Genomic DNA, 13,834 nt, shown 5'->3' with positions numbered 1-13,834 from the left:
AATCCATGGATTCCACCTCCAATGTTTGCCCCACCCCAGCCTCATAACACAGTCTCTTACACAGACACCACCATGTTCTCTTATTTTACTAAGATCTACATGTATCTTGGGACGCGGGTGGGGCTGTGGGTTAAACCACAGAGCCTAGGGCTTGCTGATCAGAAGGTCGGCGGTTTGAATCCCCGCAACGGGGTGAGCTCCCATTGCTCAGTCCCTTCTCCTGCCAACCTAGCAGTTTGAATGCACGAAGTGCAAGTAGATAAATAGGTACCGCTCTGGCGGGAAGGTAAACGGCGTTTCCGTGCGCTGCTCTGGTTCACCAGAAGTGGCTTAGTCATGCTGGCCACATGACCCGGAAGCTGTACGCCAGCTCCCTCGGCCAGTAACGCGAGATGAGCGCCGCAACCCCAGAGTTGGACATGACTGGACCTAATGGTCAGAGGTCCCTTTACCTTTACCTTTACATGTATCTTATGCCTGTGTGCCTCATACCCCACTGTTACTCTCCAGCACAGTCCACATGGCTATGTTAAGCGGAGCACACATATCTAAAGTTGCAGAAACGTAAGGCACCATAAACAACATCAGCTGATTATAATTCCCTGGACACTTGAATCATTTATTATTTTTTTCCAAATTGTTGCATATTGGGCTGGGAGTATCCTTGAACTGTCAATCTTAGTGTTGGAGGCGGCGGGGGGAGGAACTACTGCATTCAGCAAAAAAGTACAGTATTCTGTTTTGCTTGTCCCTTGACGGCACAGATTTGATGCATAAGCTTCTCCACAACAGCGATTTCCACAGCTGTGTTATGACAAGTCTGGCAGCAACTAACATCAATCTATTCCAATCCTTATGCCATCTTCACATGTTGCTCACATGCAGATGGCAAGCGTGGTGAAATGGGCTGCAAAGCTCACCATTTAGCCCTGCCCTGGAGTTGTGCTGCTCATCCTGCCCCTCTCAGTTGCCATGCTGAGAATAACATCTGCAGCAGGGAACCTTCTGCATGTGTGGAGGCGTCCCATGTGATGCACAAACTTGGGACATCCTTTATAAAAACATCCAAATGGGGTCACGAAGAGTCGGACACAACTGAACGAATGAACAACAACAAAACTTGCAAAGGATCAGGTTGCATGTCTGGGACACAATCTTACAGATGGGCCTTTGCTTTGCCCTTTTGAGACAACATTTCCCCACTTCCATTTTTTGTTTAACATCCATCCTGAGGAAGAATTCTGTGAAACTCAAGCTAGTTCACTGCCTTGTGACTTCTAGCTGGTTCTAATAAAGGTCTTATGCTACTGCTGCCTCCCTCTTGGATTTCGCTGGTTATAGGTCATTCTAATTAGCATTTGATATTTCAATGTGTTAAACTGCTATTCCAGCTTGGTTAACTTGGGCTACTACTTAACAGTGGGCAATTACCTATCAAGTGGAGTCAAACTGGGAGGTGATAATCCCATTACATTGTTGCTGTAACTTCAATGCGCAAACCCCATTTATGGATTGTATTCAGTGCAGTGCTAGGCATGTGGCTTCAATGGAATCACTTCCCCCTTTCCTCCCTGCCCAATGCACTCTATAAATCTCCTGGGGTTGCCCCAACCTTCCAGAGCAGATTTGGGTATAAAGGTAAAGGTAAAGGTACCCCTGACTGTTAGGTCCAGTCGTGCATGACTCTGGGGTTGCAATGCTCATCTCGCTCTATAGGCCGAGGGAGCTGGCGTTTGTCCGCAGACAGTTTTTCCGGGTCATGTGGCCAGCATGACTAAGCCACTTCTGGCGAACCAGAGCAGCGCACGGAAACGCCGTTTACCTTCCCACCAGAACAGTACCTATTTATCTACTTGCACTTTGACGTGCTTTCGAACTGCTAGGTGGGCAGGAGCGGGGACCGAGCAACAGGAGATCATCTCGTCGCGGGGATTTGAACTGCCGACCTTCTGATCGGCAAGCCCTAGGTTCTGTGGTTTAGACCACAATGCCACCTGTGTCCCTAGATTTGGGTATAGCACTGGGCATTGGGTGGTGGTGGTGGAAATCAGAATCCTCAAGTTGTGCAAAAATGTAGTTAAATATCACCCTTATGAAAAACACTGGCTCACCGCAAATTATAAACTACAGTTCTGCAAGGTGTAGATTCACAGTTGTGTTGTTGTTCAGTCGTTCAGTTGTGTCCGACTCTTCATGACCCCATGGACCAGAGCACGCCAGGCACGCCTATCCTTCACTGCCTCTCGCAGTTTGGCCAAACTCATGTTAGTAGCTTCGATTCACAGTAATGTGAACTAAATGTTATGCCAATGTACAGAGCTTTAGTAAACCAGGGATAAATGCAGTGTTTATCACAGTCCTCCTGCAATCCTGGCAGGATAGAAATTTCATAAATAAAATAAAAACATCAGAAAGGATTGCATCTAACACTGCGTGAGCAGAGTTAAACTCATGGAACAGGATACTTCCCCTTTCTCTTATCTCCCTGTGTGTGCCCAAAGGGTCTTCCAACCTCCTGGAAGGGATTGGGGGCTGCAGGAAAGAGAAGGTTAAGTACCATTGTCTAAGCAGAAGTCTTGCTTTGCAAGCCTAACAACAGCATTGGATACAAACCAAATAGGTCGTGTGTGTGTGACCTCATGTTAGGCTACGTTATGTGGCCTAATTGTGAACAAAAGCTGGACAACGTAATTAAAGGAAGACCTTTTGCACTCCATATAGGAGGTTCCAGCCATGGGTGGACAATATTTTAAATAGACAGTCAGAAATACAGCTGGCAGTCATGTCAGACCATTTCCCAGCTGTTCTCTACCTTAAAATATAGATACAACCCCCCCACCCCCCCCAAAGAAGAGTGTGGGTATGTTTTAAGGTTACCATGAGTCCAAATAATGGATCATTTTGCCACATCTGCTTCTTATTTGTGGTAATCCCTTCTGAGGCAGATAAACAGGTGATCACACTTTCAAGATGACCAAACTACTGAGGGAGGGGAAGTTCAGTAATTAATATGGAAAGTAACTAACTTGAATCTTGGGTGGTTTTCTACATTTAATACAACCTAACTTGTAATCTGCAAGGATATAAATGATTTTTATTGGTAGCTTTGTGCTTATTATTGGAAAGATACCAGGATCCTGAAATCTATCTACAGTAGTACCTCTGGTTACGTAGAATCATAGAGTTGGAAGAGACCACAAGGGCCATCCAGTCCAACCCCCTGCCAAGCAGGAAACACCATCAAAGCATTCCTGACAGATGTACTTAATTCGTTCCGGAGGTCCGTTCTTAACCTGAAACTTTTCTTAACCTGAAGCACCACTTTAGCTAATGGGGCCTCCCGCTGCTGCTGCGCCACCAGAGCACGATTTCTGTTCTTATCCTGAAGCAAAGTTCTTAACCTGAAGCGTTATTTCTGGGTTAGCGGAGTCTGTAACCTGAAGCGTATGTAACCTGAAGCGTATGTAACCCGAGGTACCACTGTAAATGATTTTCAACACAGTAAGATGAACAAAGCAACAGTTGAGATGGCCGTAGAGGTCAGAAATCCTTCAGATCTAGCGTTATAGTAACCGAATATGGGTTTAATTAACAATAAGAGAAGAGCCCTTCTGAGTAACACAGAAGTGATTAATAAGAGCTTGAACACTTGTCTGCTCAGGAAAGGAACAGGAGAGCATGAGAAGGGGAAAGGTCTCTGTGAGGCTAGAAGTGAAGAGAGCTAAATATGTGACAGAAGACTGGCAATTAAATTAGAAACAATAAACACAACTGCTATCCTTGATTGATAGGTAATTTGGTTTTATAAATGCTGTGAGGGAAGGGAGTCTCCTGCCTTTCTGGGAAAATACATTAGGTGGCATGTCTGTCTCCTTTATAAATTGGGCTTGGTTATGCCAGCCGACAATACATGAAATTGGATTAAGCGGAGAGCTTCTGGCTTTTCAGAGTAGCTTTATTGTAGATTCTGAGCTTTATTAAAAGAGTAATAAGAACAGATGGAAGAATCTTGGACTGGGGAGAATGAGGGAGGGGAGAGAGAGGCTAAAGCAGGATGGGTTTTCCATATACGCCTGCCTTTATTTTTAAACACCCCCCCCCCCCAAATACTCTTTGCTGGATCAACATTTTCATCTTGCAAAGGAAGGAAATGGAGGAGGAGTAAAGGAGAGAGGAGGGGACATGATCTGGAGGAAAGAGCTGGGAGCGGGAGGGGGAGATGGAAACTGGTGATCATTTCCCAACCCTTAAAGTCAAAATTCCAGATGGAAATTCAATCCCACCCATAATGACATACAGTGATGGAAAATAAGATTTACAACTTTAGCAGAACTGTAATTCTACCAAGAAGAAAAAAAGTGTCAGTCAATCTTGCGCTTGAATGAATGTCAACGAGAGACCTGAAACTGGCTTTGTCATAGTCTTCCCTCCTTTTCATCTATTGCAAAAATGTACGGGAGGCTTAAAAAAAAGGGCACAGAAGTCCCCTTGAATCTGATGAAGGTCTGACCCCCTTAGATTCCATTTATAGCCTGACTCGGATGACATCCCCCTTGACTAGCAAACTGTCCAATCCAGCTGCAAGTGTCAAGATTGTATTAGGCACTAAGTGAAATATATATATGCCCTTATGGTGTTTAACACACTGGGTCTACCTCCAAGGCACCGGGCTGTAGATCACCCTCACCATCTGCTGCTCCTCATCCAGGAATCTCCTATAAGGGTTTTTGGGGGCACCTTTTAACTTAAGAAAAGAAAGAAAAGAAAATGGCACCAAAGAAAGACGCCAAGAAAGCAGCTGCACCTGCCCCAGCCCCAGCGCCAGCACCAGCACCGGAACCAGTAAAACCCAAAGAAGCACCAATTGATCTCTCCAGCATCAAGGTAAATGGATGGACTTGTGTGGTCACTGAAGCTAGAAAAGACAGCTGCATTATCTTATTCAAATCTGGAAGAGTATTTTTGGCTGGTCTTACTTATGGCTTGAATACTTTAATGAAGCTGAGCTGGAAAAGAAACTGGGCATTTCCCCCCTGAAATACTTAGTTTATGTGTATTTTTTTTTAAAAAGGCACAGCAAATATTTATTTCAGTAGCTGAACTTGGCATGTTAGAAGAATAGACTCAGTCACCTATGGTGGTGCTTTTGTTTTGTTTTTTTTATTCTGGTGTCTAATCTATTTCATTTTGGCCTGAATCAGTGCTTTCTCAGTTAAATTTGTCTGTGCTTACCTTGTCAGATAAATCAAAACAAAATTCACAGCAGGTTTGCAATTAATTAAATTGAGCACATCTCCCTTCTTTTTAATAAGGGTTAATTAGTGTGCAATTTTTATTCTGAAATTATTATTATTATATAGTTATCAGCGGACTGTTATCCATTCATTCTGGATGTAATGCTTTGCTAATTGTTGATGTGAAAGAAAAATAGCAAACCCAGTTTATTTCCGTTAAGCTTTAAAATTGGGTCAGACTCAAACTTGGATGTGAGATTAAAAGAGAAGCTGACATGTTTCAGTGACTACATCTTTCATCTCTGTGGTTCATGATTTGCAAATTGCAGTGACATGAAAATCCTTTTGAGTGTTTTTACCTTTTTCAAAGTTGATGCATGCCACCTTTTAGTTGTTGCACGCTGGCATTAAATGTTATGCAATGCAGTTACTATTTTGCCCAGGATTTTGCTTCAAAGTGTGATCTGCAAGGAAGCCGTCTGCCTGTGGAATGAAGCCAGAGGGACGGACCCAGCTGGATATATTCCCCTGAGTGACTAAGTAGAGCGTAACCTCAGCACCTACAAGCCCTTTGATTGATCACAGTACCAATTTAGGAAACTCTGCTTAAGAAATGAAGCCTAATATGGCAAGTTAAACAGTGGAAAATGCTGTAAGGGTGGGCAAGAATTTTGATAGCTCTCTATTTGAACCGCAAGGTCCCTCTAGTGAACTCTTAATAAGTTTAAGCTGGTGAATGTGGCTTACTTTGCAATTCTATCACTGCATGTTTCCTTGCAAGCAAGTGCCACTGCCTTCAGTGGGTCCCACTTCCAGCTAGTAAGTGTGTTCAAGATTTCAGTCTTACAGAGTCCTCCATGACTAATCCCGAAAGAGCACACTAATCGGTACCAAAGTGTTGTTAGGTCTGATTCTTTGACACCTAAAAAGCAAGCCACAGGGGTGCCAGAGCAAAATCTAAGGAAGCATCATATCTGCATCGCCTAAACAGTGGTACTAGAATGGATAGACGTTTGAAAAACAAAAACTCTCAAAATTGAGCCGAGAGGAGACAGGGCTCCAACTAGAGCATCTGTGGCATTTTTTTCAATTAAAATAGATTGTGGATTTCACGTACGCTGAGCTATGAAGAAGAATGTGGGCTGTATTTTCCACTAAAGTAATTTACATCAGTTTCATAGCTGCATGTATCCAATTCATTAGGAGAAAATAGAATTTTCAACTCTAGTGGCTCTGGTTAATTTACCTTTACATAAATATGCTTAGTGGTGTATTTATCATCTGAAAGATGGAATACTGTAATTTCAGCCATCACAACAGCCCTGCATGACCCTCTTCTTCAGACTTGAAAGCACTTTTCTAACTCAAGAGTGTCACTCTAGGGGCACAGGTGGACCTTCTGTGACAGGCACCAGAGCTCCCTACTTTTATACCTAATTAGCTGGCACACAAAAATGAATATTCCAATTTAAATGGAATACAGTATGAGAGGAGAAACCTCTTGAATTACTAAACAAACATTTTGCATTATTGCCTCATAAGATGTAGCCTTTTAGTTGAAAGTACTCCATATACACTATCTCAGGAATTCTTAGGACAACCTTGTAACGAAAGTGAGTATTTTTACCCTGATGTGTGGGGACTGAGGATGCGAGACCACCTAGTGTGTTCACGGGCAATTTACCAATTCATAGCCCATGCTCTTATATCACTCAATCACTGCTGAAAGAGTATTCCATTTTTGAAGCATAGGATCCCTGTAATCTCTGAACACTTGTATCAAATGTCTAAATACATTTGGACAAAGGTCTAAATAATCATTCTCCAACAAAACTAGATGTGCAAGAGAAAGCCACCCTCCCAACTTACAAATAAAAGGGGCGGGAAGCAATTGCACTCCCTTTCCTTAGATGTACCCAGTCCTAAAACAATAATGGTTGGTTCCTGTGTTCTAGCCCTGTACTCTGCTCATATGTCTTCTTACTTATATGGCCCTGTTCTTTACCACATTTGAGACTCCTTATCCTCACAATCCCCCAGTGAGGTAGCTGAATATTCTTATCCTCATAACTGAGGCCCGGACAGCTTCACGGGGATAAGGTCACCTCCTGAGATAGTTGCCGTTCCAAGGATTAGTGCTGGGAATCTAGTCTCCAAGCCTAAGAACCATCTTGATGAATAAAATGCCCGGCACTGTAGCCATTTACATTTCTGAGAACATTTTTTTCCTTGGACATTCAGCCTAGACTCTCAAACCATCTCACCCTCTCCCTGGGTGCTATGTTCCAGAGTCCTTTCCATTGGTATCTGAAGGGGTTGTGTTGCAGTGGCATTTGCCACTGAATAAATTGATCAAAAGCTATAGTTCATTGCTTCAACTTCGGGGATTTAAGTTTCCAAAGATTTGCCAGCAGGCAAAAAGACGATAGAGCTGATTTAGCTGGATTCTTTTTCAATTTGACTCTGTTCTGCAGCTTCCCTTCAGGCACCCTCATGCTGTTTAGTCAAGGAACCCTCATATGAGCAGATATTTCCTTTCTCAATGGAAACAATAGTTTTCAAGCAACCAATGAAGAAATATGCAGCCTTTCCCGACAATAGAAAATCCCAAGTAACCATTTGAAAACAGCCTTGACCCAGCATACTTTGTCGATTCTTTTTTATTTAAAGCACCGCATAAACTATTTCCAGCTTCTCTTTAAAATTTCGGACATTAGTAGACATTCCTCTGGTGGCTAATCTTTGCTTATCCATAGCCTTTAAATTCAGTTTTTTTTCTGAAGGGCGGTTGCAAGATGGCTTGCTTTCTAGCACCACCTGTTGGACAGTAGAGCTTTGACTGATTTAATGTGACACATTCCCCTGACCGGAAACTCCACTAATTTCTAATACCCTGCCGTGTCAGTTACATCTCAAATCAAACCAGTCTGTGATGCAGCTCACTACAATACATATCTACTTAATTGCCACTGACCTCCTGACTTGGAATAAAATGCTTCTATTAAAATGACTTGATATAAAAGCACACCCGAGGAGCTCCTGGAGTGTGGTGATTATTTCCTCTGTGTCTACATGTACAGCAGGTGAGAATTCCACCTACCTACAGGTTCAGCCTCCTCTACAAATCCCAGGTCAAAGTACCTTTAGTTGGCACCCAGTAAGAATAGGATCATTAATAGAAAAGGGCAAAAGGAACATTGCTAGACCTTTGGGTTTTCCCCTCATTATTAGGAAAGATCCAGCAGGTGTCTATTATGGTGGAGGGAGGGACAGAGAGCACAGAAGGAGACTTCTTAAACTGCTCTGCTCCTACCTTCACTATGGTGCTTTCTTCCCCTATATGTTTCCAAGGCCAGGTCCGTGAGTAAAGCATCCTCCATCGCTCTGGCCATCTCTAGTCCTCTCCATATCTCCTAAAGCAGGGGGAAGGGCAACCTTTTTGCTCTTGAGGGCTACATGGATGGGTGGGGCCAGATTCAAATAGGGTTGGGGTGATCTCCAATCCTCTCCTTACCACCAGAGGCATACCTTGGCTGCCTTGCTCCCTTGGCAAGGAGCAATATTGGCACCTCCAAAGACACTGTAGACCAGAAACTCAAAAAGTTTGCTTTTTGTTGCCTTTTGCATTCCACCCATAGCTGTCAAGTTTCGGATTTGAAAATAAGGGATCAGCAGTCTCACCTATCCCGGGGACAGTCACATGTCAGTGGTGGGCGGAGCCAGAAGTAAAAGTGGGCGGAGCAGCAGTGTCAACTCCAAGCGGGCTCGGGCTCGGAGCAGAGCAAAGAGGAGGGCAGCCAGCAAAGAGGAGGGCAGCCATGTGCTCCGCGCAATGGAGCCCCATCGTCTTCTTGTCTGATCCCATCAAAACAGGACAGTAAGCAGCAGCTGCTCAAAGGCAGCCAGGCTCCGCCCGCCAGCTAACCCTATTGGCCGGCTGAGGGGCTCAGCGGCAACAGATAGGGGCTGATGCAGGGGGAGGAATACACTCCCCTGTAAGCACGGGAAACGGCTCCCACTTGCTTTGAGGGCTGAGGCTTTTCTCTCCAAGTAGACGAGGTCTTCCCACCCAGTCCCTGGCCAGCAGGGGAGGAGCTGCTTCCATTAAAAACGGGAAATTTAAGGGAAATAAAAAAATAAGGGAGAGCAGCGGGAAACTGCTTGAAATAAGGGAGAATCCCGGGGAAAACGGGATACTTGACAGCACTGATTCCACCAGTGATTTCCTCCATCACCATTGGCTTGGCTCCGCCTCTCCATCTCTAGTCTGCCTGCCTGCCTTCCTGCTGTCTGCCGACTGGGGAGGGAGCCCCATAGGGCTGCTGCGATGGCCCACACCAGCAACAGGATTCCTCAGACAATGCACCCAGAGGAGCTTGCATGCCTTGCCCGGCCACCCAGAGCAGCTCGGGGAGCACACAGACAGGCAGCCACTCTGAGCCAGAGTGGAGAGGCACAAATTTTGTACGCACACACACCAGTCCTGTGCCCTTGGTGGGGCTTAACCTGGTCAACCCCTAGGTACGCCTCTGCCTACCCTTCACATGGAATTAGGCCAAGTGTGGTACAAATTTGGGCTGTGAGTGCATATGGCCCTCAAGCTGCAGGCTGTCAGCTGCATCTTCAAGAGGGGAAGCAGAGGAAGAGGAGTCTCCCTTCCTCTGCCTGCCCTGCCCTTTAGAAGAATAGGCAAAATTGTGTTGGCAGAACACACATGTACATCTATGTGGGTTTGGTGTCAGAGCTCTGCTGATCATGTACAAAGCAACAATGAGTGAGTCGTATCAGGAAAGCGTGTACACCAGATTGCAGATTTCCCTTAGTCCCACACAAGCCACCCCACCCCACCCCTCACATCAGGACTCAGCAAGGGATGCCTAGGCAATAGGTCACCTTCACATGCCAATCCAAGTTGTCCCCAGTCTGGCCTTTCTCTGGAACCTGGTACGGGGGTTTGAGAGGGTTCGGCTTCTTTGGTAGGGGTGTGAGGTATCAGAGGAGGTGCTCTGGAGGCTGCAAGCAGGGATGGGCAGTGTAGGAGCTATTCACCTCTCCCCCGGACACCCAAAGTCCATGAAAGCAAACACCCATGGAAGCAAAAATTGGGAAAAATCAATTTTCATAGGAAACCAGAACTCTCCTTTAATACTGTATGCTGAAAGAGCAACATTGTCAGAATGTACATCTGAAATAACATACTGAGCCTTCCTGTAGAATAACACCAAGCTCCTCCTGCTTGCAACTGTCACCACTTGCTCAATTCTGCTCATTTACTGCTTCCCTCCCTCTGTAGCAAATGCTAGTGGGCAAGAAGGGCTGACCAGGGCCATCAGATTAGACCAGGGTTTCTCAAACTTGGGTCCCCAACTCCTGTCATCCCTGGCTAGCAGGACTAGTGGTCATGGATTATGGGGATTGTAGTCCAAAGACAGCTGGAGACCCAAGTTTGGGAAACACTGCATTAGACCAAGAGGGAGCCTGCAGATGTTCCAGATGCTGGGGGCGGCAGTAGCTGTTTTTCCTCCTCTTTTTTCGCCACTGCTGTCAGATACAGAGGGAAAGAACAGGTGGGGGAGTTGGTGCTGGCCCCATGCAGAAGGGCAACAGCTGCTGCCACCAGCACGCAGCAGGAGTTTTGGGAGGCTCCTATAAGCAGGGAGTCCAATGACAGCAATCCCTGACAGTGGACTTGCTCCCCCGCCCTACCTTCTAACAACGTACAGTATTCCATTTTCAGCAGTTACACTTTTTATTTAGAAAGTCAAAGCAAGCACCTAGAGGATTTGTTAACACATGGTCTTGACGTGTGTAGTCTACCTGCGGTGGAGTGAGGAAATGAGGTCTTGCATGCAAGCCAGTATTCACAGGATAGTTAGTCATGCAAGATACACCTGCTGAAATTCCCTCTTCTGTACAAATGGTCTCTTTTAATGGCGCAGATTCTTGAAGTACTAGAAACATAGCAAAACACTGCAATAATTTAGGGGTGATTAAACACTGATTCACATCCCATAAGCATAAGAACTATTAAGCCTTCAAAATGTAGATAATACAGAATAAAGTTTAAAGATACATATTCATGACTGCAATGATAGGGATGAATTGCATGTGTGGAAAAAGCCAGGATATCCTAAATTGTTGATATCCCCTGAAATGCAGTTCCACTGATCTAGAAATGGCAATTTGCATGGAGGAACTTTTCCACGTGCAAGTTGCCTTTCTGGATGTGACCCACGCTAGCAAAATTATGCCACAGAGGGAAGGTTTCACATTTGCAACTCAATCAACTGATAGGAAGGAGAGCTGATTCCAGGCACCCCCTTTCCTACACCCCTTTCTCTAGAGTAGAAATGAGTGTGCTGCTTTGCAGAATTATTCTGAGGATGGGTGAGATGAAAAATTTGAAGTGAATACAGTAAGTCGCTGTTAGAGTGGTGACTTAAGGCTGCATTCCTAACCCAAGTTAGAAACTGAAGTCCTGGTAATTAATGGGTAGTGGGGCAGATTCACACACACACACACACCACCGAACCCCTGACACTTGTGCTGACTAGGGCAGAAAGGGTGGTTTTCCCTTCATTTTGTGCTGTGCCATCTCCAGGATCTGGCCTCCTTCCAGGGAATGGACACAAGGCAAAGGAACACAAGGGCACCCGTGGAGTTGTGCTTTTTGCCCTACCCCTATCTCACGCTGCTTGTGCCTGTTGTTCATTTGCAACATCTTCAGTCAGTGGTGTATGATGCCCATTGCAAGTGGTAGAGTGGAAGGCAACACTAGGTGGAGCCAGAGCCAATGAAAGGCACAACTAACATCTGACTGGTTGTAAATCGGAAGGGAGGCCGGTGGGGGCTGTGAGGGAAAACAGTTTTGTGGGACTGTGCCCCATTTGCCCTAATAAAGCAGCTCCATTGTCTGCAGTGAAGAGCCTTCTTTACTCAAAGACCCTCCCTGTGCAATGTAGGACTCTGGAAGAGCAAGGTCTTACATCGCACAAATGCTCTCTACTGCAGAGGTTATAGCTGAACCGAATATCAGATTCTGGATTGTGGTCTATAGGCGTATTGCTCCAGGCTGATAAAATAGTACTGGCATACATGTTTCTTTCACAGGAGTAAAGGACTTTGGCAGTGCAAAGTACTACAAAGGATGGTTCCTCCTCCCTCCAGGTCTTAGGATGAAGCTCAGAGGGCTGCCTGCATGCCCATCTCATCTCTTGGCTGAACTCTGCCATCCAGCGGCCGACTTTGAGTAGGGCCACAGATTGCGGCGCATGAAATAAAATGTCTGGAGCGAGGGGACTGCAGAGTAGTGTAGAGTACAGTAGACTGTTAATAATAAGTAGCATATACAGCACAGTAAGAGCAATGGGCACAAATCCTGTAAAAAGCTCACCAGCATTTCAAGATATTCAGACAAGCAGACATTGAAAGTATGGCAGCCGCAGAAACGGTTTGAATGCACATGTATTGGATTACACTGTTAAGTTAGTCGTGACTAAGACCACAATCCTATGCACAATTACTTCTGAGTGAATAAATACCCATACTTCAGTCAATCTTTCCTTTGTGTAGACAACACAGTGGGTCTTGTTCCCATAGAAATGTAGATAGAATTGCACTGCTGTAACTGCAACTAACTTTTGCTCGGTTTGATCCAACAATTCTTAAACAGGGAAATATAAGAGGAGAAAGCAGAAGACAAATGAGCATTGTCTTGCATAGAGTCATACAATGTGCTAAGTGTTGATGTGTGACTGTGCATGTGCATGCCATTGTATATATGAATTTTTGCATATTTTGATTATTTTCTTCAATGGCTTTCACAATTACTACTCAACCAGGTCGTCGCTGAATGAACACTACAAGTGGTATAAGGAGAGAAGGTAAACAGATAAATTGCATTGACAGACAACTCATAGTAGTGTGAAACTCCTATGTGTATCAAAAAAAGAGGAAAAAGAAAAGTCTAATAAAATAAACCATGTATCTTCAACCCTCAAACCCCCTTATGCTAAGGCCTGATAGCAGGTATGTTCACACAACCAAAGAATCTGCAATTAAAGTCTTACATAGTGTTAGATTTACAATTGATAACAGCATCAGTACCATACATACTGCTGCATTGCTTTGCACATGGACAAACAACAGACACCATTTCTCTCTACTTCGCATCTGTGAGGCACAAAGAGGATGTGTGCTAATGATAAGAAAAGGAAGTCCTACCTGGGTAAGATGTATTGACCTGCCATTATAGCCAAGGCTGGTCCAAGTGGTCTCTGAGGGTTGGAAGCCATTTCTCTCCTGTTAGACGGAAGTATAAAGTTGGAAGGGATTCATTAGACCATTAAGTCTGCCTGGTTGTGCAAGAGCATAACCATTACCTAAACTTACTATCCTGATGGGTTAAATAATGGAATTTCCTATAAATCTATGCTTAAGTAGCAGGTGGTTGTGCTAGACAAAAGTGGGCTATGTGGTGCCCTCCAGATATTTTTGGGTGGAAATTCCTATCAGACCCAGCCAACATGGGCAATGGTTAGGGATGACTTGGGTTGTATTCCAGTAACATCTGGAAGGCACCACATTGGCTACCCCTGGCA

General features: G+C 44.8%; 1 protein-coding gene across 1 annotated transcript in view; it reads left to right on the top strand.

Moving 5' to 3' along the window:
• Window positions 1-4,628: 4,628 nt before the first annotated feature.
• MYL1 (myosin light chain 1) overlaps window positions 4,629-13,834 on the top strand; it is a 31,229-nt gene continuing 22,023 nt past the window's right edge. The window contains exon 1 of the mRNA XM_033170810.1: window positions 4,629-4,884. Within this exon, the coding sequence (XP_033026701.1) occupies window positions 4,768-4,884 (117 nt within the window). The 5' untranslated portion in view covers window positions 4,629-4,767. The remainder of the gene's footprint in view (window positions 4,885-13,834) is intronic.

The sequence above is a fragment of the Lacerta agilis genome, chromosome 1 (genome assembly GCF_009819535.1).
Source record: "Lacerta agilis isolate rLacAgi1 chromosome 1, rLacAgi1.pri, whole genome shotgun sequence".
In the NCBI taxonomy this organism is placed as follows: domain Eukaryota; kingdom Metazoa; phylum Chordata; class Lepidosauria; order Squamata; family Lacertidae; genus Lacerta; species Lacerta agilis.
This window is presented reverse-complemented; position numbering and strand designations above follow the sequence as displayed.